The sequence below is a fragment of the Alexandromys fortis genome, unplaced genomic scaffold (assembly GCF_014885135.2).
Source record: "Alexandromys fortis isolate MF-2015 unplaced genomic scaffold, M_Fortis_MF-2015_v1.1 scaffold_7, whole genome shotgun sequence".
NCBI lineage: Eukaryota > Metazoa > Chordata > Mammalia > Rodentia > Cricetidae > Alexandromys > Alexandromys fortis.
The window spans coordinates 8,585,840-8,609,240 of NW_026067920.1; the positions used below are offsets into that span (position 1 = coordinate 8,585,840).

Here is a 23,401-nt window from a genome sequence, read left to right on the forward strand (position 1 = left end):
ATGACCCTTTCACGGGGGTCGACTATCAGATATCCTGTGTATCAGATATTTAAATTATAACTCATAACAATAGCAAAATGACAATTGTGAAGTAGAAGCAATAAAATAATTTTATGGTTGGTGTCAGCACAACCTGAGGACCTGCATTAAAGGGTCGCAGCGCTAGGAAGGCTGAGCACCACTGCTCTAGGAGATGGCGCCTCCCTCGAGGAAGTGAATCCCTGCGAGGCGGTCTTAAGTTTTTACAGCCAGACCCCACTTGATGCTTTCTCTCCACTTCCTGACTGTGGACTCAGTGTGAGACCAGCTGCCTCACAGTCTACAGGTATTCCTTCCCCGCCACGATGGACCTGTCCCCTAAAACTACCGGCCAAAATAAGGCTTCCCTTATTAGCTGTCCTGAAACTCACTCTAGACCAGGCTGTCCTCAGACTTACAGATATCCGCCTGCCATTGTCTCCCGAGGGCTGAGATTAAAGGAGCGTGTCACCACTGTCCAGCTCTCAAGTTGCTTCTTAGCAGATATTATCACAGCAAAAAGTAACTAGTACAGCATGCAAAGACGTCAGTGACATTCTGTTGAAAGGGATGGGCGGCCACCCTCCTGTAGCTCACTACTGGACACTGCCTCTGGTACACTTTAGGTATATCCCTGTGCTGTGTAGGTCTAGCCTGGGTAACTGACTCTGGAATACACTTTAGGTATATCCCCGTGCTGTGTAGGTCTAGCCTGGCTAACTGACAGAATCTTGCAGAAATGATGGCGGCTAGGCCATAAGACACGGTGGCTCTTGTGTCTTTTTCTCTTTTTGTCTGCTCCCTCTGAGGGAGGCCCAGAGCCATCGGTGAGAGCATGATACAGGAAGCTGAGTGTCCTCATGACACTGGGAGAAATAAGTGAAGAAACCACTGTTTGCCATATTGGAAGCAGATCTACCAGCCACGGTCAAGCTCCCTGCTGCCGCCCAGACACTCCTTGACCAAATCTCGGGGGAGAACAGAAGGCAGACTGCCTGCTGGACCAGAGACCGAGGCCAGCTTGTCTTGAAAGGGTTTGTTTGTTTTAAACACAGCAGCAGGTTTCTGAAACAGGACAGACGGTTGTTTCTTTTTGATGTTATTTGTTAATGATATTTTCCCCATGGATATGTGTAGATGATACTGATAATTTTCACAAGGGAGGAAATACAACAAATGGGCCACCATAAGGGTGTCAGTATGAATAATTTCAGTTTTATTTCGTGTGCCCTGGCATTTTGCCTGCATGTGTGTCCATGTGAGGGTGTCGGATCCTCTGGAACTGGAGGGACAATCATGAGCTGCTATGTGTGTGCTGGGAATTGAACCCAGGTTCCCTGGAAGAGCCATCTCTCCAGTCTGAGTAGTTTTATTTTCATATATCTGTGTTTTTCCACATTTTTGTGATGAATGGAACATTATTTTTACTTTTAAAAAGACTTATTCAGTCTTATTTTATGCATGTGGAAGTTCTGCCTATGTGCATGTCCGTGTACCACATATATGCCCAGTGCCCACAGCAGCCAGAAGAGGGTGACGTATCCCCCTGGACCTAGAGTTATTAATGGCTATAAGCCATCATGGGAATAGAATCTGGGTCTTCTACAGGTACACTAAACTGATGAGCCATATATTATTATAATATTTTGAGACAGGGTCCCACTGTGTAGCTCTGACTGGCCTGCAACTTGCTGCATAGACCAAGCTGGCCTCAGACTCACAGAAATCCACCTACCTCCACCTCCCAAGTGCCAGGCTTAAAGGCAGGAGCCACCACATATGGCTGGCGTATTATTATTTTTAAATTGGGTTTTAAAATAGAACAGAATGAAGGGGCCACACTTACTGTTTTTGTTTTTTTTTTTTGTTTTGTTTTGTTTTTTTTTTTTGTACAAAAGCTCAAGGCCCAGATCCACAGTTTTATTGGCCAAATTTCCAAGCCCCTTATGCCAGAGGGAAATAAAGAGGATGCCAGGGGGCCCACAATGCCAGCCCATCCCCCAGTTGGCCTGTTCTCTGACTGCCCTCAGCACTAGCCAGGCTCCAGGTACAGGCATCCTGATGCAATCGGGTATGGAGGCCAGTGAGTGTCGCAAGTGTTTGCTTACCACAGGGTAAACTAGAAGTTGGCTGGGCCTTTGTGTGAAGGGGCAGGCCAAGGGCCTGGTGAGTGGGAGGTGTCAGACAGTGAGTGGGTAGTGGTTTGTGACTAGGATGCTGGGAACTGAGAGCCAGAGGGAGGTAAAGTGAGAGCCAGCAGAGCGCACCCTGTAAATGCCACAGCTAATCTGAGAGCGGTGACTGCATCTTGTAGGATGCTACGGCAGAGTTTTGTGTGCTTTGTGGCGACTGAGGCCCGTGAGAGTTAAGGGATGCAAGGGTGCTCCAGCTAGAAACCACTCAGTGAGTTCATACCCAGGCCATTCTGATTCCAAGACTGTTAAGATTTAACCTCCTCTTGCTTTCCTTCGTCCTTCGAGACAGGGTCTGGCCGTAGCCCATGATGGCCTCGAACTCATGATTCTCCTGCCTCCACCTCCCACCCAGCTGCTGGGATGACCGTTGCTCAAGTCTTCATTCTTCCTGACTAGATGTGGAGGGAGCATTCTAGGATTAAGCACACATGGCTGAGGAAACAACCTCAGAGCTGCTTCCATGGGAAATAAAGGTGGAGACTTCGGCTTTAGCTGGCAGGTGAGGGGGTGTAGTAGCCAGTCTGCTTGGCTCCGACAGCCGGAGGGGCTGGAGGTCTGGGGCCCCTGCCACGAGCAATGCTCAGCCCTACAGGGCATGGGGTGGGGACAGGACAGAGCGCGGGGCATGTGATGGGGACAGGGCGGAGTGAGGTGCGCGCGGTGGTGGGGATGGGGCAGCGCGTGCAGTGAGCTTGTGGTGGGATGGCGCGCAGTGCGGGGGCAGAATGCGGGTGAGGAACGGAGTCGTTTCTGTTTCGATACCAAGTTCATCTTTGCTGCTGCTCACTCCTGTTGCCTTCCCTCCGTCACTGATGCCAGAGCCCAGGCTTCTCGGGCTTCCGACTATAGACTGAGGCTCTCCCAGAGCCATCGTTGCCCGCAGCAACAGTCCAGGACCTCGGAGGCATCTACACTCATGACTCGTGGCTACCACAGTCTTAGCCATTGTTGGACTGCCCGGACCATATGGTGTAAGCCACTCTAATAAATCTCCTTTTATCCCTATTAATTCTATCAGTTATGTTCCGCTAGAGAACTCGAACTGGTACAGTCCGCAAGGAAATAGGAATCACGGTGAAGAAAAGAATCCAAAAGAAACATCTAGGGAGCTCAGACATGGAAGTCAGAGGTTCAGTCAACTGTCCTAGACATGCATAGTGGATGGAGAGTTGGGGAAGTCAGGAGAGACCTATAGGAACAGACAAGGATGATAATAAAAGCACTGAAATTATTAAAAAGGAACCCAATAGAAATTTTGGAGTTTAAAAGCAGAATAACTGATGTGGAAATATCACCAAAGGGCTCAACGGCAGGTTTTAGGTTATTTATTTTTATCTATGTGTAGGGGTGTTTTAATAGAAAGTATGTCTGTACACAACAGGCGTGCCTGGTCCCTTAAAGGCCAGAAAGAGGGTGCTCAATCCTCTGGGACTGGATCTACAAACAACCTTGTAAGACACTGTGTGTGTGCTGGACATTGAACCTGGGTCTTCTGGAATAGCAGTCAGTAGTCTTAACCATTGGGCCATCCCTCCAGAGCTCAGTCAGAGATCTTAATGGACATAGGATGGAATCAGGGAAGTCGAAAATAAGGCAATGGGAAGTATTCGGTCTGCAGAACAGAGTAAGAAAAGCGAGAGGAAGGGAACAAAGCCTGAGGGACCCATGGGACCTACCCAACATTATTGTAAAGACGGCGGCTGTGGAGGGAGAGGGTGGCGAGGGGCTGGAGAGTAGCTGAAGAAATAACAGTGACACCGTTTTCCAAGTCTGCTGCAAAATAAAAGCACACATACAAACTCCGAGCAGAAGCAACTGTGAGTGATCCAAACTGAGACAGATTATAGGCATTGTGTCAGCAGGCAGAGACTCTTGAAACCCGCAAGGAGAGTGAACACGGTACACACGGAAGCCGCAGGGAGACTGGGAAGCTGCCTCACATTGGAAGCCACACAGGCCACAAGGCAGCAGCGGCATCCTTAAAGCCCAGGAAGAAAAAGCTGTAACTGAGAGCTCCGTGCTTTCAAAACTCGTCTCCAGCAGAAACAGAAAGGAGATGCTGAGATATTTCAGATGAACAGAACCAGGCAGACTTCATCCCCAGTACGCCTGCCCCACAAGAAATGCTCCAGAGAGGTATTCTAGGGAGATAGTTGAGAAACTGTGTGGCTGAGAGGGGACCCAGGGTGGGACAGAACAGTAAGAGGGGACAGAGTTGTGGTTCCCGTAAACATCCCAACCCATGGCACCTGTGAATATGTCACTTTATGTGACACAGACGGAAACACGGCTGACATTGTACTCAGCGGTGAAAGACAACTTTTTTCTCCACTAAGTCAGGAACATGACACTCCTCTTCAACACAGTGCTGAAATGTCTAGCCAGAACGATCGTGGAAGGAAAAACAAAAGATACCCAAACTGCAAAGGGCTAAAGTGTTTGAATCTCAAAGCTCGTATGTAAAACCCCAAATACAGTGGGACGATCTTAGGGTGAGGCCTCTAAGAGGTAGTTAGGGCACAAGGACAGAGGTATCGGGACTGTAATTAATGCCTTTATGTGAGGTTCCAGAGCGCTTCTTGCCCCACCCACCATGTGATGGTATTGAAAATGACACATGAGAATGGGCCCTGACCCAGCACAGCTTCATCTCGAACTCCTAGACTCCAGAACTGTAAAAAAGTTTACAAGTGGCTTAATTTATAAAATTTTCTTTAGCAGCCAAATGAACTAATCGTCTCCAATTCAGATGACATCATTGTATCTGTAGAAGGGCACAGATAATCCACAAAAATGTTTGCGTCAATTCATAAAAAAGTCATTTGCATTTTTATCCACCTGCAACAAGGCATTTAAAAAAAAAAAACAAGAAAGTGACTCCATTTACAACAGTGCCAAAGAAGGAGCTCCTGGGGAATAAAATCAAGGGATGAAAGACTCATTGACAGCTGAAGACCACTGAAAGACGCGAGAGACACCTTAGCAAACAGAGGCACCAGAGTTTGTGCACTGGAGACACCAGTGCTGGGGAAACGCTACCCCAGTGACCTGCAGTCTCGACAGGCCCTAACAATATCCAATTATGTTTTTGGGAAGGAAAAAAATTATTTTAAAATCAACAGAGTCTCAAGGAACCCTGAATATTCAAAACGATCTTAAAAAAAAAAACAATTAGAGGATCCATAGTTCCAGTTTCAAAGTTACTGCAAAATGTCCTAGTAACTGAAAGGGCACTATGATCGATGTTGCTTTAATGGCGCACACACAACCCAGTGAGACAGAATAGCATGTCCAGGAACAATCCCCCTTGCATCTCTTGACTTTTGACAAAGGAACCAAGACAATTCAATGGAAGAAAAACGATCCCTTCGGATGGGTAAATTTGGTGTCCATGTCCATGAGAATAAACTGAATTCTTCCCAACACCATAACAAAAGTGAGCTTGAAGGGACTCAAAGGGCGAGGAAGCACATGGTGATGTCGCGTACGTGTGAGAATAGCACAATGGAATCCATCACTTCATATGCCAATCAAAAGTTAGTTAAAGAAGAAGTGTAACGAAATGGTGAAGTCAGAACACTCTTAGAAGATACGGGATAAACCTCAGTGGACCTAACAGTGGCCTCTTTTTAACGTTTTGTAGTGTTGAAGATCAAGTCTAGGCCTTCACGCCAGTGAGCTATGTACCCAGTCCTGGAATAACTTCTTAGGTGTGACACCAAGGACACTGGCACAAGAGGTCACAGATAATCAGATATCAACTTTGACGCACTTGTGGTGGCCTGCTCAGTAGCTAAAGCCTCAGGAGACTGAGACAGGAAGATCATTTGAACCTAGGAGTTCAGGGCTAATCTGGGCAACATAGCAAGAGGCCTATCTCAGAAAACAACAACCACAAACTTAGTGGGTAGACGGGCACTATTCAGAGGGCACTGGATGAAAGAAAATATTGCAAATCTTGCAACAAGTAAGGAAGGGCTTAATTCATATATATCAATAAAGAAAATTCTTACAACTCAACAATAACAAAAAAGTAAATAATGCCATGTATTGGGCAAAGGATTAGAGCAGACCTTTTTCTCAAGAAGATTTAAGAATGGACAAAGAGCACGTGAACAGACGCTAGTCACTGGGGAAATGCTAAGCATAACTCTGAGACACCCACCACTAAGACAGGTATGTTAAAAAAAAAAAAAGACAGGTTTTCTGGGCCGGGGAACAGAAAATAATAGGTGTTGCTGCCATGGTGACATATTGGCAGAGGAGAGAGTTTGGGTCCCTCATACATTGCTGGTAGGGATGTAAATAATTAAGTTGCTGTGCAAAACAACTTGTGCAAAGTTAAACATGGAGACTACCATCTGACCCATTGATTGCACCCTTAAGTACACACTCTTAAAGAACGGAAACGGGGACTCAAACGAATTCTTGCATGCAAATGGTCAGTCGTTAGGAGTGATATTCACAATACCCAAAAGGTCCTGAGTTCAATTCTCAGCAACCACATGGTGGTTTACAACCATCCGTAATGAGGTCTGGTGCCCTCTTCTGGACTGCAGGCATACACGCAGAAAGACTATTATATACATAATTAATATATATATAATATTTATAAATATAAAAAAAGAAAGAAGAGACTGCCATTGCATAATATGATCAAAGATAGCAGAAAAGACACAAACAACTCAAGAAAGGGGTTTAGTTATAGATGCAGGGAGTTTGTAAGGCTCATGAGAGTTATACATGACTTAAATGAAGGCAATTCAAAAATGAGAAGAACAGATTTTCAAATAATGTAGATTATTTAAAACTTCCCTGAGGAAGACAAGAAGAGAGGAGCCAATAGTTGAAACAGGGAGTCATGTGGAGCCTTTCCCCTTACACAAATGCCAAGCCCAGATGCTAAAAACAGAAACAAAAACAAAAAAAATGATATATTAGGGTTAGGGATGTAACTCAGTGGTAGAGCACTTACCTAGCTACCCGAGGGCCTGGGGTTTGATCTCCAGAACAACAAAAATATGCTTATAAAAGTCTTGCCAGTGGCCAGACGGTGGTGGCGCACGCCTTTAATCCCAGCACTCGGGAGGAAGAGGCAGGCGGATCTCTGTGAGTTCGAGGCCAACCTAGTCTAGAAGAGCTAGTTCCAGGACAGGAACCAAAAAAGCTACAGAGAAACCCTGTCTTGGAAATTAAAAAAAAAAAAGTCTTGCCAGTGACTCGGACAAAAATGACCTGTTGAGTGAGTGATGACATACAAGAGGTTTTGGTGACCAGGGAACGAGTATGAGGGTGTAGAGGTGGGATGCCTCGTGTCTGGCTGTGAAAGCAGGGTGGTGGGTGGGGCTTGGGGAACAACGATGCTCTGACTCTTTACTTCTGTCTCTAGGACCTACCCAGAATCAAAGATCTACCTGGAGGGGCAAACAAGCTGGGGCATCATATAGCAGGCATCGGGGTGATGGGTGAGAGAGGCTGGGGTGTATATACAGGCCATGAGAGCAAAGACTGTGGACACGGTTCATAGGAATAGATGTGGGCATATGCCCCCGGGATCTATTCAGGGCCACTCACCCCATCAAGCACATACCTGGCAAAATGTCCAGGACTAGGACATATAAAGAGCCTTGCCTACTCAGTAAGATACAGCACTCCTATTTTAAAAGTAAACATCTCCAAAGATCGTCCAATATAGACACAACACCATATATAGCATCATCCGTCCGAAAGATGAAATGGAAGAGCACCCCGGGTGCCACTGCATAGCCCCAGGATGGCTCCGACTTAAAACGTGGACGCAAGCAGGAACTGGGGAGGATGTGCAGCAACTGGGGCCATCTGAGCCTACCCTGGGAAAGGCAAATGCTGCCTCCAGTGTGGAACACAGTTTGGCAGTTTCTTCCAAGGTTTAAATGCCTACTTACACAACGTCATTCTCCCCTCTCGCTGCTCGCCAAATGAGCACTCAGGTCCACACAAAGACTTGTACTAGAATGTTCACGGGAGCTTCACACATGACAGCTTGGGCTGGGAACAACCCAGATGCTGACACTGCTGAGCAGTGGGAAGGGGCAAAGAGCAGCGTGCTGCTGACACAGCAAAGCTCATTCCCAGGGAAAGAGCCAGCTACAGCAGATTGCACTCAAGGCTTCTGCTCACAGATATTCTGGAAAGGGAAAATAAAGAAGGAAAAAGCAGAACTTAGATTCCCAAGGTCTGGAGTGGGCGAGATGATAGACAGCAAGGAGGCAGGGTCAAGGGGCCTCTTGGAGTGCTGGAAGGAGTCTTTTGTTGTTGTTGTTGTTTTGTTTTTTGAGACAGAATTTTTCTGTGTATCCCTGATTCTCCTGGAACTCACTCTGTAGACCAAACTGGCCTCCATCTTGTTGGGGGGATTATCATTTTAAGGTGTGTTACTTTTTTATGTTGAGGAACATTTGTTTTATTGTTGTAAAGATGTGTTGCCTTCCTTTATGCTGCATTTGTTTAACTCTGTGAAGCTGTGTTTTTTGCCTGTCTAAAACACCCGATGGTCTAATAAAGAACTGAACGGCCAAAAGCAAGGCAGGTGCAAGGATAGTTGGGGTTGTCAGGCAGAGAGCATAAATAGAAGGAGAAATGAGGAAGGAGCAACCAGAGAACAAGGAGAGAACTCCAGGGGTCAGCCACCCACTCACCCAGTCAGCCACGGAGTAAGATATACAGACGTAAGAAAAAGAAAAAGCCTGAGGGAAGAGTAGTCAGGATAACTTAAGAAAAGCTGGCAAGAACCAAGCCAAGCTAAGGCCGGATATTAACAAGTAAGAATAAGTTTCTCTGTGTGTGATTTATTTGGGATCTGGGTGGTGGGCCCCTCAAAAAGCCCTAAGAGTAAAACACCAACAACATCAGCTCAGAGATCTACCTGCCTCTGCCTCCTGAGTGCTGGGATTAAAAGCGTGTGCCACCATTGCCCAGCTCGATAGGCAACTTGATGGTTACATTTGACTAAATTCATTAAACTTCACCTGAAAAGATGGTAAGTTTTTGAGTTTCAGTCTCACTGTGGAGCTGAGACCGGCCTCGAATTCTTGACCCTCTGGTCTCCGCTTCCCAAGCACTGGGATTACAAGTAGGTGTCACCACACCCGGCTTGCAGAGGTGGAGTCCACTGTAGTGATACTACACATTCAGAAGGAAGAGCGGAGGATGATGCTGGAGACAGATACACAATCTCCTGGAAAACTTTTTGGGTATCTAGGACTATGGAGGTTGTCATTCCTGCTCTGATGGTGGGATGCAGGCAAGGATGGAGGTCTCTGAGCTGGTATGGGACTCTTTCTAGCTTCCTTCCAGAAGCAATTCATAGCTCCAAAACTGCTGTTTCAATCCTATTCAAATAGGGAGCTGATGCCAGAACATTAGACAGAACTGCGTAGGGATTAGAAGATAAATCTTGCCACTCACACAAGAGTCTCTATTTTAATGGGGCCAAGGTGATATGCATCCTAAAAGGTCTCTCTGGTCAAGAGAGCCAGAGCTTTCTGGAACTCAGGCTGCCTCTACTGAATGGGAGAGCAAATTCCCCTGAAAACAGCTTCTGGGAGGAGCTCCTCCTCGCCTTCATTTTAGGGCCTAGCCCAAGTATTGGTTAGTGATTGTCACTATTAGAGCCCACATCTTGCTGTTTGCTTAGGTTTATAGTCTTTGCGTTCTGTGCAGCAGAGCCCAGAGAGCAGGAGACTGAGCCTCCTGCAGGTCCAAAGGCCCAGGCCTGGCCCATCTTGCTCAGTTGGCAATGGCCCTGCGACCTGGAGGTGCTGCCTGCAACTGATCTCTGGTCTCATTTGTCTGGCGTCCTGTGACTTTGAACCACTGTGGCCCCTGGGCTAGCTTCTTGCCTGTGGTAATTCCAATGGTGGAGTAGATCCTTTTGTTGTTGTTTCTTAACGAGCTAGTGTCCCTGCCTGGCTGGCCATAGGGCCTTCATTCTGCCCAGGGTCAGGCAGGAACATGCCCGGCATTGGGCACAGAACTGTCTCCTCGCTGTCCTCATCTGCTGGGTTGCTTTCTAGACCATGAGGCATCCTGGAGGTGTGATGATAGAAGCCTTTCCCTGTAGGGACTGGATGAAGTCCTGTGTGGATGTTTGTCGTTGACATGGTGCAGTTAAGGAGCCTAGCGCTTTGGCCCCATTGCAGTAGTGAAGTCTTCCCTGGGAGAGGCTCAGAGGAAAGGCAAACTCTGCCTCTGGCCCATGTGCGGACACTGATAGTCTGTGCAGAGAATACCCACTGTGGCTTCCCCCTGGGTGTGTGAGATCTGAAGACTGCTCCTATTCGGGTTAGCTACACCTGCCTCCTTGTTCATCTGTATGCAATAACTCCTCTTCCCGGCTTCGCTCCAAATGACACACACACTAAGCTCCTGGTGTGCTGAGGCTTCTCCATCCAAGAGCCCGGTACATCCAGTCCCAGCTTTTCTGTATGTTCACATGCTTGTCTTTTCTTCCGTCTCTCCACTCAGGTCAGTTTCCATGCAAGGACAAGGCGCCATCCATTTTTGCTTCTGGAAGATTGCTTGGTCTGTTTGTGCCCAAGGCCCTTGTGATACATCTGGCAGTGTTCAGAAAAGCTAACCTGAGCCTTTTTGAGACTGAGAACCCCTGGCTTCCAGGCTGCCGGCCGGGTGACATTTATCATATTACCTTAGATGTGCTCAGTTGAATCTGGTATCTGGACCAGTCCAATATCCCTAATCACAGGGTGCCACTAACAAGTCACCCTAGGCTTCAGGCAGTCTAAAGAAGTCGAAACAGGATGAAGTGGGCATAAAAAGTGACCCTGGATGGATCAGGAGAGAGGAGGTCAGGAACTCAAGCAAGTCAGGAAGTGAGAGTTCCCTTCAAGGTGAAGGAACCCCAGTGTTATGTAGGAAGAGAGCTAGCAACTATCTTTCCAGGGGAAAGTCCTAAGTGGCCTTTGCTGTGTCCTCCATTGTAAATACTCCAGTATGCAAGGGAGCCGAGCAGAAACAGCACTAGCTCTCAGTTACTTTTCTGTCTGTAAGGCAGAATACCTTGACAAAAGCAGTGTAATGGAGAAAGGGCTTATTTTGGCTTGCGGCTCCAGGAGGATACGGTTCTTCAAGGCGAGATGTAGCAGCAGACATGGATATCATGGAGGCGGAAGCAGAAGGCTGGATGGTCACATCGTATCCACACTCAGGAAGCAGAAAGTGAAGAAGAAATAGGACAAGGTTGTATCTGCTCAAGGCCCACTCCCAGTGACCCACTTCCTTCATGGAGGCTCCACTTCCTAAACCTTCCATAACCTCTCCAAACAGCACCACCAGCTGGGGATCAAGTGTTCAAACACACGAGCCTATGGAAGACATTTCACACTAAACCACAACAAGCTCCCCCTGAACCCTGAGATCTGCTTATAGAACCCCTTCTCCTAACCTAAGGCTTGCTTTCTCTACCAAGCTGCCTCCAAGCTGAGAATTTTGCTAGACCATCTGATCCTTCAGACTCATGGAAGAAGCCACTTTGCCCACTTCCGAGAAGCTGAAGTCCTCCGGGATGACTTAATGGAGAAAAGGGTTGGGCCGTGCCTGAATGAGTTGAGGAAGCTATCTGTTCTACCTGCTAACTTTCTCCACATAATCCAAGCCAAGTTGCCCCTCTTAAACTTCCTGGATGCATGAACTGCTCAGGAGTTTTTGCAGTTTTACATGGTGTGTGTGTGCGTGTGTGCGTGTGTGCATGCGCAAGTGCCATGGCATTCCTGAAGCAGTCAGATAACAATGTGCAGAGGCCAGCTCTCTCCTTCCACCGTGTGGGTCCCGGGGAACAAGCTCGGGTCATCAGGCTTGTCAGCAGGTACCTTCCTCTGCTGAGCATCTCACGGGCCTTGCCACCTTCTTGTTTGAGACACGGCTTCTCACTGAATCTAGAGCTTGCTGCTTTGGCTAACCTTAGCTGGCCAGTAAGTGCCAGGTAGCTCCTGTCACTGATTTCCCGGCTCTTGGGATTCCCGGCATGTGACTCCACGCTCCGCTTTGTTTAGATGCAGGGAACACAGACTCAGGTCCTCATGCTTTGCCGGAAAGCACTATACTGAGACATCTCTCTTGCCCCCTTTGCAGCCAGTCTGAAAACGTGTTGGGGAGCTAATTCACAGATGGCAGGATTACTCCACAGGAACCCTGTACGCCTGGGTTAAAAGTCAGAGAAAGTGTGATACCCACCCAGGAACTGTCATTAAAATGCTCTCCAGCTAAAGCAAGCCACTAAATATTTACACACGATATGAAGAATTTCAGAATCCCCTACCCAGTTACTGAATGATCAGCTCTGTATTAGGCATATTTACATGTATGAATAACCATCCTGTTCAGTGCAAATATTCCCACCCATACTTTGGCACCTGGTGAACACAGCCCTTCCTGAGGCTCCGAGACGGCAAACTCACAACCAGACTCACTTGAGATTTGCACTCCAGATGGAATCAACTCCCCCAGAAAGACTGGAGGAGTTACTCTTTTCTTAAATTTGGCAAAGAAAATACAGTGCCTGTGGCCTATTTGGGACACATAATGAAACACTGATTGTTTATCTGAAGTTCAAACCTGAGTATCCTAATTTTTTATTCACCAAATCTGGAAGCCCTATCCTCTCTCCAGGGTCCCAGGCACCAGGGAGCAGGGTAGCGCAAAGGCTGGGCCCGTCTCAGAGTGGCTCCTAAATCCCGACCCCAGCCTCTGCTTTTATGACCCAAGAAGTCCCTACCAGAGCAGCCCTACAGTCTGTCTCTGAGGACCCTTTGCCCTTCAACAGGAGGCCGCCTCGCTGGCCATGGACGGAGCCCTGAGAGTCTTTGGCTCCCAGAAGCAGTCAAATACCAAGAGTGTTTACGGAGAGCAGCTGCACAGGTGGTGGAGAATTGACTTCTGTCTCCATAGATTCTACATCAGTAGGTTTCTCTTCTGTATCCAGGAGCTGACCGCCCCCCCCCCCCATATCCTGAAGGTACTTCCTACTTCAGAACTCCCAACCAAGGGACAGGCAGTATTCTCTCCTCCTGAGCCTTCCGTGCAGGCTGCTCAGAAGGCAACACTGGACGGAAGGCTGAGGACGTGGGTCCCATTCACAGCACACTAAAGACCTGTCCATGCCCGGAGCCCCCTCTTCTCGCCCCCCTGCCCCAGGGCTCACTGGGCCATGCAGGAGACTTCAGTATGAAATGCAAAGGCTGTGACCTTGGAAAAATCTGAGCACAACCCACCCCTCTCCTTTATCCTCCTCAATGCTGCCCAGAAAGGCAATGGTCCCATGTGGTTGTTTTATATTTAAATGTAAGAATTTAATTAAAACTCTGTATAAAATATACTTTTCTTATCCATGATGGGGGTGCAGTCCAAGACTCTCAGTGGATACTTGAAGACTTAGGAGACAAAGAAATATATATATATATATATATATATATATATATGTATCATTTGGCATGGTAAGAGGCTAGCAGCAATAACTGATAATCAGACTAATTGTAACAATATTGCATGATAAATGTTATTTCAAAACACACTGCTTTCCTGTATTCCCCTTCTGTGAGGGGAGGTAATGGGGCAGCCGCATAAGGTGATGGACTGAGGAAGCGACACTGGGCATCACGAAGCAGTTAGGCTACGGCAGAAATGTTACTGGAACACAGTCTGGGATATTGTCAATCAATCTGATCATGGAAAAAGCTTCCAAATGAAGATTGGGCAGGCAGAAAATGTAGCCCTGCTATACATTACTCTGAATATACAGTAAATAGTGGGTACACTCACAGAGTATGATTCACAGGGAAGCGTGTGAGGTGTTTTGTCATGCTACACAGAACAACATACAATTTTAAACTTATGTTGGGGGACTGGAGGGATGGCTTGGCACTTAAGAGTACACACTGCTCTTGCCAAGGAACGGAGTTCAGGTCCCAGCACCCATGTTGTAACTCCAGCTCCAGGGGATTGACACATTTTCTAGACTCTAAGGGCATTTGGACACACATGTGCACATTCTCAGATACAAACATGCATATGTACCTAATTAAAAGAAAAAAGTAAATCTTTGAAACTTCTTGTTGGCTTAGTTTTGGAATTTCCTACATAGTATTTTGGACAGCTGTAAGCCACAAGTACATGAAATCATAGTGAAACTGCCGAGGGGGCGTGGCACCTGCCAAGTGGGTGTGGCATCTGCCAAGGGGTGTGGCATGGATTTGACTGCATCTGCTGTCAAACCCAGATCTGTTAATGTGCAAGGCCAGTGGGATGTGAGGGAGAGTCAAGGAAGAGCTCGTGGGTGAGGGGATATTCATGTGGGAGACAGGACAGTAAAAGAGGCAGAGTCATGGTTCCTACAGATGTCCCAACCCTTGGGACCTGAGAGTATGTCACCTTATGTGGTAAGAAGGACTTGGGAGATGTGATTGAGTTAGTGACTGAGATGACCCTGGGTTACCTGTTTGGATAACACTGGTTATCATAAGGGGCCAGGGAGGAGAGGCTCTGTGATGATGGAAGCCGTGTGAGAGAGATGCAGCTGCCACCCTTGAATGTGGAAGAAAGGATCGTGAGCCCAGGAATTCGGCTGACCTGTAGAAGCTTGAAAGGAAAAGGAAATGGGCTCTTCTATAGTGCCCAGAAGGAGCCAGGTCTGCCGACACCTTTATTTTAACCCCAGGAGATTCACTTTAGATCGAGAACTTTAACAGAGCAAGTGTGTGCTGCTGTTTTAAGTTCTTATTGGTGGCAACAGGAGATTCCCATTAGGACCTGTGGATCCGTTTAGCTAAGCACCCCCATTTCCAGGATGTCTACCCAGCTCGTCAGTGAACTCAGCCCTGCAGCTGACGATCCTGACAGGCAGAGCTCCGTCCTCTTAGCAGCTGGCGGAGGCAAACATTGTTCTAATTAATTAGCAACCAGTCATAGGCCCAAAGAGGCCAAGTGGCGGCCTCCCGACTCAGCCTGGCCTGTCTGTCCACTGAGGTCCAGACATCACCTCCCTCAGGGACAAACTCATACTGGGCAGTGAGAGAGAAGCACAGATCTGGCCGTGGATTGCAGAAGATTCCACCCGGCAGGACTCAGATGTATCGAGTCAGTAGCAGAGGCTACAGGGAATTAGAGGTTTGGATACATGCTATGTAGGTAAGAGCAGGAATTAGGGAGCTGATGAGTCTAACGCCTTCTGAATCCAGTCCTGTCAGCAGCTTCTAATGCCACCTTAGCTACTCAGAGCAGCGAATGTGCCTTGCTTGGCCAAGTCAGGGACCCCTATGCACACACTAGACATAGACAGACACATCCATGTGTGTGCTTTAAAGACTCTTGGCGGGGTGGGGGGGGCAAAAGAGCTCTGGGAAGTCAGGGCGTACACAGCAGCTTACGAGGAGAGTGATGCCCATCTCCCTTCTAGTGGGCAAGGTCCAGACCTCAAATGAACATGGGGCCATTGCCTGCCCGAATCAGGTAAACACGTATACAGACACCCCATAGCTTTTTTCCCATTATGGAAAAATCACCAGCTCTCCAACCCATACGTTCAGCACCTTCTGTTTCCAGCCACCTTGTGCTCCCCAAGGGTGGTGGAGTGGTTCTCTACTTTGGCATTTCTTAACTAAACCAGAGAGCCAGTGGAAGGCACCTGTGAGACTTTATTGGGGTCCTGGCCCGTTGCTTTTTGCACCATGTGGGCATCTCACTCAAGCTGGCCCGGATGGATGTTTTCTAACATCATCAGCCCTGGCAGAGACAGGCTAGGGGGTGTTTATGCTGACCTTGCCATTTCACACAAAGAGGAGAGAAGCCAGGCAAAACCAAGCCCCGAACGCCTGAAGCCTGCTCACTTGAGAATGGGAACCCTGCCGTCTTCTCCACTCAGGTTTCACGGCAAGCATGTGCTGTCCTTGTCTCTTTCCTTGCTCACTGCTCAGCCCAGGGCCAGCGCTGACAACACCTGGAACTCTCTTGTTGGGGAAAGGACCGCCCTATGCTCTTCACCACGGAGCAGCTGCCCTCAGGCCCCCTGTGAAGTGCTGTGAGGAGAAGGAGGCCTTTGACTTGTGATGGTTCAGTACCCCCTCAAAATTAGGCAGTAGGTTCGTCCCACTAATACTTCAGGCAGCCAAACGCCCCAATTGGATCTCTGATTCCCCTTCCCCCCACCTCAGAGTCTCCAGCAGATCGCTTCCCAGATCTCGGTGCAGCTCCTCTCCTGGCTCACAAGCCTCGGAAGAAGAAATCTTTCCACCCCACAAGCGCCCCCAGCCCCGTCTTTCTTAAAGATTCTGTAAAGAAAAGCACACTCTGAGATGCAAGCCCTTCTTGGTGGCGCCAACTCTCTGAGTGTCGGGCACACGCAAAGGGATGCTCCTAAAAGGAGGTAGGTACCTTTTCCTTCTTGGTGGCCTCCATCCTGGTTCTGTCATCCAGCATCTGAGCCGCTGCCAGCCCGGGCGAGCTGGGACCCCTCAGTGTTCCCCACCAGATCTCCAAAGCAGAACTAGCCCAGGTTTCTCCCACACAGCCACAACCAGCACCAGGCCACAGAGACTACAGTCCACCGCAGCTGGCTGAGGTCACGGTTTCCTCCTTTTCATGTTCTCTTCTGGCCCTCTCCCTGCCCAGGCATCCTCAGGCCCAGTGTGCTCCAGGAGGAGCCATGTGTTCCCAGGGAAATGTCCTCAGTGCTGGTTGACTTTCTTCCAGTTATGCTGAGCTGCACCGGCTTGGTGGCCTGAGACAGACTCAGCAGAAAAGGTGTCTCCCTCCTGTGGCTTGGGGGTGGCTTTCAAGTAATGAGGCAACAGGTAACTGTCCCTCCCGGCCCAGCTTTCTTCTCTGGGCTCAGTTACAGTCAATGCTTCTGTTCCTACCAGGTGTGGAGTATATTTCTCCTGCAAGGGCCTCTGTGCTCCTGAGAGGCCTGCGGTTTCTATGGTGACCATTCTGTCATTAGAGCTACCATGCAGAAAACTAGGACTGATGGCCAAAGGCTTCTACTCCTGTCACCATGGTGACCACTCTGTCACTCTGTCGCCACAGTGACTGCGGGCCTGGTAGACATTACCACCTGCTTAGTCCCCAGATCAGCTCCTCAGTGCCTGTCACACTTACTGAGGAGCAGAGGCCTCTGTGTCTGAGAACCAGAAGAACAGAGACGGCTTGGCTTCTCTTGGCTGCCAGCCTGGCTGTGTGTAATGGGGACTGCTAGCCGCTCCTTGCTGCGTTCCCTTCCTCCTGTTCTAAAACCTGAACTGGATGGTGGGCCTGAGCCACACACGCCCAGCTGAGCCCACACTACTAAAGCAGAGGCTCAGGAAGCCCCAGCCCAGAGTACAGCTCCACTGGCACCAGCCCAGCCCAGCCCAGTTCATACTGAACTTGGCCTCGCAGCGGGAAGACCTCGGCGGTAGAACTGGAGAGTTCAGTCCGTGGCAGTGGTCTGGAGCAAGATGCAGAGTTTCTGACCCAGAACTCTGAGGTCCGTGGGCATTTCACACTTACAGCTTTTCTTAGTTGGGCCTGGCCTTTTTCAAGCAGTCGGTGTAGCCAGTGGCTGTTTTATTGAATGGGGTGGCTACCAACCACTGACCTGAGCCACCACTGTTCTGGTACGCAACAGTGGGGTGAGCAGGAATGGTGGGGTTGATCTTTCTAGATACTGTATTTTGAAATCAACTTCCACCGACAGTTTCAGGTTTTCGGTTTCCAGGAAGGCCAGGATAGAAATCTTGGCATTTTGCCCAAGTAAATATGTTTGAGTGTTTGTCGATGATGGTTTGTAGAAGCAAACCTCTGGTTCAAAGGGTGTATGCATCTTAGATTTTGGGCAGCTAGGACCACATGATCTTTTCAAGTGGATTTACCCATCTATTAATACTTCTGCCAACATTAGCAGTTTGGCTACAGTGTTATCAATCACTGAGAAGATAAATCTTCATGGTTTTCCTGTCTTCTCATTGTGTTTGAGCTGTGGAGTGATGCTCTCCTCTTACGTGTCTATTGATTCTGATGTTTCTTCTTTTTTATTTTTAATTGTGTGTGTGTGTATGACTATGTGCGGTGAGAATAGGTGCCTATGAAGGCCAGTGGTATCAGCTACCCTAGAGCTGGAATTCCAGGCAGTCGTGAGATGCCTGATGAGTGCTGGGAACTGAACTCAAGGCCCCACGGAAGAGTGGTCAGCGCTCTTAACCACTGAGCCATTTCTCCAGCCCCAATATTTCTATTTCTTCTCCTTCTTCTCCTCCTCCTCCTTCTCCTCCTCCTCCTCCTCCTCCTTCTCCTCCTTCTCCTCCTTCTCCTCCTTCTCCTCCGTCTCCTCCTCCTCCTCCTCCTCCTCCTCCTCCTCCTCCTCCTCTTCCTCCTCCTCCTCCTTTTGGTTTTTTGAGACAGCGTTTCTCTGTAGCTTTGGAGCCTGACCTGGAACTAGCTCTTGTAGACCAGGCTGGCCTCGAACTCACAGAGATTCGCCTGCCTCTGCCTCCTGAGTGCTGGGATTAAAGGCATGCGCCACCACCGCCCGGCATATGTATGAAGTGTACAAAGTGATGGGTTTCACAATGTCAGGTTCATCCAAGTGCATCTTTTTACACCCACAAAACCATCCTCTCCTCCCCAACTTGCTAGGCCTCTGGATTTCTTCTTTTAAGGATTACTTTTCAATATGTTCAATAACTATGTTGTTATTGACCTGTTTTCTGCCCATCAACTGTGAGAACAATGTTTATATTACACCTAGAATATCTAATAATCTTTTGTTTGCCAAGTGTGTTGCACTTCACAGTTTGCTGCTAAATTAACAACTTAACTAATAGTGTCTTGCATAGTACAGTAGCATCCATTTTCATGAATCCCATCCTCTTTCAGGGATTAGTGTTTTGCTAAAGAAAGCCTTTTCCATTCCCAAGTTGAAAAACTAAAAATGTTCTTATACCTTTCAATCTAATATTTTATTTGGTTTATAATTTTTTTTGAAATTAAAAGATAATTGCATAATTTTGCCTTTCTCTCCTCTCTCTCCAACCCCTTTCAGACCTCTGTGCCCCCCCTCCTTCTCTAATCCATGGCCTTTTTTCTGTTATCGTTATATATGTATATATATGCATAAATATATAACTACAGTCTGTTCAGTCTGGTTAATGTTACTTTGCGTATATGATTTCAGGGCTGACCACTTGGTACTGGATAACCAATTGGGGCTCATAAAAGGGGACCACTATTTCTCCTGCTCTCAGTGTTCCTTGGCTGCTGGCCGTTCTTGATTTCCGGGTGGGGCCCTATGAGATTCCCTCTTCCACGTAAGCATGTCTATTGGTGTATACTTGCTCAGGTCTTGTTTAGGTAGCTGTAGTGTTGAGGAATCATGGGTAAAGCTTCCTCATCATTTCTAAGAGACACAATCTTACAGCAATCCCGCCTCAAACACTTTCCAAACCACCTATTTAACAAGCAATTAGCCTTTCTGTGACTATGTTAGGAGCATCCAGAATTCTGATGGCGTTCCTTGTGCTCTGGCTACTCTTCTACTCCCCTGCTGCTCTCACAATCCCGAGGGTGGCTTTTTGTGCACAGTGTGAGGCAGGAGCCCTTTGGAGGACCAGTGTTGCTGTGGTGAGGGCTGGTCTGGTGCAGCAGGTGCTTCTTGATAGCTAAGGATCGGGCCAGACAGGCCATGAGGATCAGCGGCATCCACAGCCCACGGCAGAGTTTCCTTGCAGGAACTCTTCCTCCGTGACTGTTGCGATGGGTGCCGTCAGGCTTGGGTTGGTGTGCCTAGCTCCCAGGACAATGCCTCATTTTCTCACCTTTCCTCTGTGTGCTCATATCCTCAGCTGGGATCCATGCCCACTGAGGCTAAGGGAAGTCCATGCAGGCTGTGGAGCAGGAGTAACCCCTAAAGGCTCTCCTGCCTGCTCCTCCATTTTCTCTGAAGCTTCCCTTCCACTTCCTTTGCAGGGCTGGCCCACAGCCATCAAGTATCAGGGACAGGATAAGCAAACTGCCTAAATGACTGTGTATTCCCATCTCAAATGTCTGGCGTTTGTCCAGCACAGTTAGTTCCCAGCCGTAGAAGGCTGTCTCTCGGACAAACACAGCTTCGGGAAAACCCCTGCAGGGAGGGCGGTCTGCAAATCCCTGTCTCGCTAACCCAGAAAGCTCTGACACGGTTCACCTGGCCTGTCTTCCTTGGCTGTGATCCCTTCTTCTCCAAGTACCGCATTATCCTTGCCCTTCCTTTGTACTGACATAGCCAGTGGCAGAAGTAAAATTTTGTGGCAATCCAAGTCTATCTTTGCTGCTGCCCAGAGAACCCAGGGGAAACTGGGACATCCCCATGTCGAGGTATGGGAGTGATGTTCCTAAGGTCAGGGTCTGCTGAGAATTTGTATAGCTTATTAAATCTATGCAAAGAGGGCACAGATTTGTGCAGCGAGGCAGCAAGTGGGGGAGACTTGCTTAGCATGAATGAGGATCTGGGTTCTATCCCTAGCGCTAATATACATACATATATACACATAAATATACATATGCATATATATTCATGCACCTACAATTTGATAACTGTTCTCATGGAAGTCTGACCACACAAGTAATCCCTTTCAATGTCTCCTTGGTTTCTTAGGGGCTCTGCTGTGTAGCTGGGGTAAACACCTCTTGTGAGTTGGGCAAAGCTTCAGAGGCAGGTGGGTGATTGCCTTTTTCACTGGACAAATGCATAGAACCTGGGTCTTTGGTCATAGAAACTGTTATTCTAAATATGTTTGCAAAGAGGCCTTTTAAAAATTATGATCAGGGAATATGGCTCAGTGGTTAAGAGCACTAACTGCTCTTGCAAAGGTCCTGAGTCTGGTTCCCAGCGCCTATATGGTAGCTAACAGACATCTGCAATTCTAACTCCAGGGAATCTAATGATGGGATGCCCTCTTCCGGCCTCCGTGGGCACCATGCGTATACGTGGCACCTGCACATCTATGCAAGAATAACATGCCAGGCAAATGCCAACCAGTGGTAGCACAGCTGGGTGGTGGTGCACACTTTTAATCCCAGCTCTTGGGAGGCAGAGGTGTGCAGATCTCAGAGAGTCTACAAAGTGAGTTCAAGGACAACCAGGACTGTTGCACAGAGAAACGCTGTCTCAAAAAACAAACAAAGCAAAAAAGAATGACACTCATACACGTAAAAAAATCTTAAAGTTGTATTATAAATATATATATTTAATAATATTACTATATGTTAGTGTGCCTACATACATGTGAGTATTCAGGGGTTGGCATGTATGTTACTGTGTGCATATGAAGGTGAGACAGCAACTTGGTTCTCTCCTACCATGGGGGTCCCGGGCATCAAACTTAGGTCAGCAGGCTTGGCAGCAGATGCCTTCCCCACTGAGCTCTCTCTCAGGACTCACGGGGAGACTGGACGCCAGAGCCAAACCATCTCACAGCCATGAGGCTGAGCTCGCATCTCAGCGAGTCATGCTTGCAAGCTTTCCTCGGCCCACATTCCTGGCTTCCTGAAGGACAAGGACAGCGCAGGACTTTCTGGACACTCTTAACTGGATCCCTTACATCTTCTTTAGCACGTTTGCTTTGTCTTTAGCATCGTCGTGAATAACCTTGGCTGTGAAATCAACTTCATCTGGAGTCAACTAAAACACAAGCTACTGGGTGCTCCCGTGACAGATTTTCTAGAGCGGATTAAATGAAGCAGGAAGACCCACCCTAAATCTGTGCAGCACCCCCTGGTGGTAATCCAGATAGAAGGACCTGGAAGAAGGAAATTCCAGGCTGTTGGCTACAGCCCTGTTGCTGTCGTAGTCCTTCGCCTATATCAGAACCAAATTCTTAGGGATTCAAATGTAGGCCGAAGACCAATCTCTCCAGGTGTACAGGCTGGTTTTATGTGTCATCCTGACACAAGCTAAAGCCATTAGAGGAGAAAGAGCCTCAGCTGAGGAAATGCCTCCATGAGATCCAGATACAAGGCATTTTCTTAGTTAGTGATCAATGGGAGAGGGCCCCAGGCAATGGTGGGTGGTGCCATCCCTTGGCTGGTCATCCTGGAAAGGTGGGCTGAGGGCTGGTGAGATGGCTCAGGGGTTAAGAGCACAGGTGCTCTTCCAGAGGTCCAGAGTTCAATTCCCAGCAACCACATGGTGGTTTACAACCATCTATAATGAGATCTGATGTCCCTTCTGGCCTGCAGGCCGGCATGCAGACAGAACACTGTATACACAGTAAATACACAAATTAAAAAAGGGGGGGGGCTGAGCAAGTCAATGAAAAACAGCACCCTTGCATGGCCTCTGCATCAGCTCCTGCCTCTAGGTTCCTGCCCTGTTTGAGTTCCTGACCCTGACTTCCTTCAGTGATAAACGGCAACTTGCTTTTCAGCCGTGGTGTTTCAGTTAGGATTTTTGAAACCCTAACTAAGACACCAGGAATCCTCCAGACTTTCAGCACCAGATTGAGTCCGCTGGGACAGCTAGTCTCAAGGACTGAGCAACTACCACATTCTTTTTTTTTTTTAATATTTATTTATTTATTATGTATACAATAGTCTGTCTGTATGTCTGCAGGCCAGAAGAGGGCACCAGATCTCATTACAGATGGTTGTGAGCCACTATGTGGTTGCTGGGAATTGAACTCAGGACCTTTGGAAGAGCAGGCAATGCTCTTAACCGCTGAGCCATCTCTCCAGCCCCAACTACCACATTCTTGGCCTCTCCAGTTCTTGGCCTCTCCAGTGTGAGACAGCCATTGTGAGCCTACTTATAGAGCATCCTGAAGTCAAGCTAATAAATCCTTTTTAATATATGTATATTTATTCTGTCAGTTCTGTTCCTTTAGCGAACCCTAATACAGGCTTATATGTATATGTTCATAATCACATATATACAAATATATACATGTACATAGATATACATATATGTGATATCCCAACATGTAGGAATACACATGTATATATGCATATGAACTCTTTACAAGCAAGTTGTATACAAGATATTCATTTATTTCTACTCATAAAACCAGAGAATTTTCTTTTATGACCAAGCAGTGACTGAAAGCTAGAAATAAAAATACAGTGCTATTATCTAATCTATAGACCTTGCTCAGACCTTAGACTGCCTTAAATCTCTGCTTCCAACAGCC

The 23,401-nt window shown here is 47.8% G+C and overlaps 1 protein-coding gene across 2 annotated transcripts in view; it reads right to left on the reverse strand.

The window, feature by feature from the left end:
• Gck (glucokinase) overlaps positions 1 to 17,843 on the reverse strand; it is a 35,477-nt gene extending 17,634 nt beyond the window's left edge. Inside the window, exon 1 of one of the 2 annotated variants that reach the window (XM_050141347.1) lies at positions 16,635 to 17,843. In XM_050141347.1, the coding sequence (XP_049997304.1) occupies positions 16,635 to 16,679 (45 nt within the window). In that variant the 5' untranslated portion in view covers positions 16,680 to 17,843. Of the gene's footprint in view, positions 1 to 8,137; positions 8,254 to 16,634 lie in introns of those variants that run through there. The other variant, XM_050141348.1, reaches the window with a different exon arrangement.
• Between the last annotated feature and the right edge of the window lie 5,558 nt (positions 17,844 to 23,401).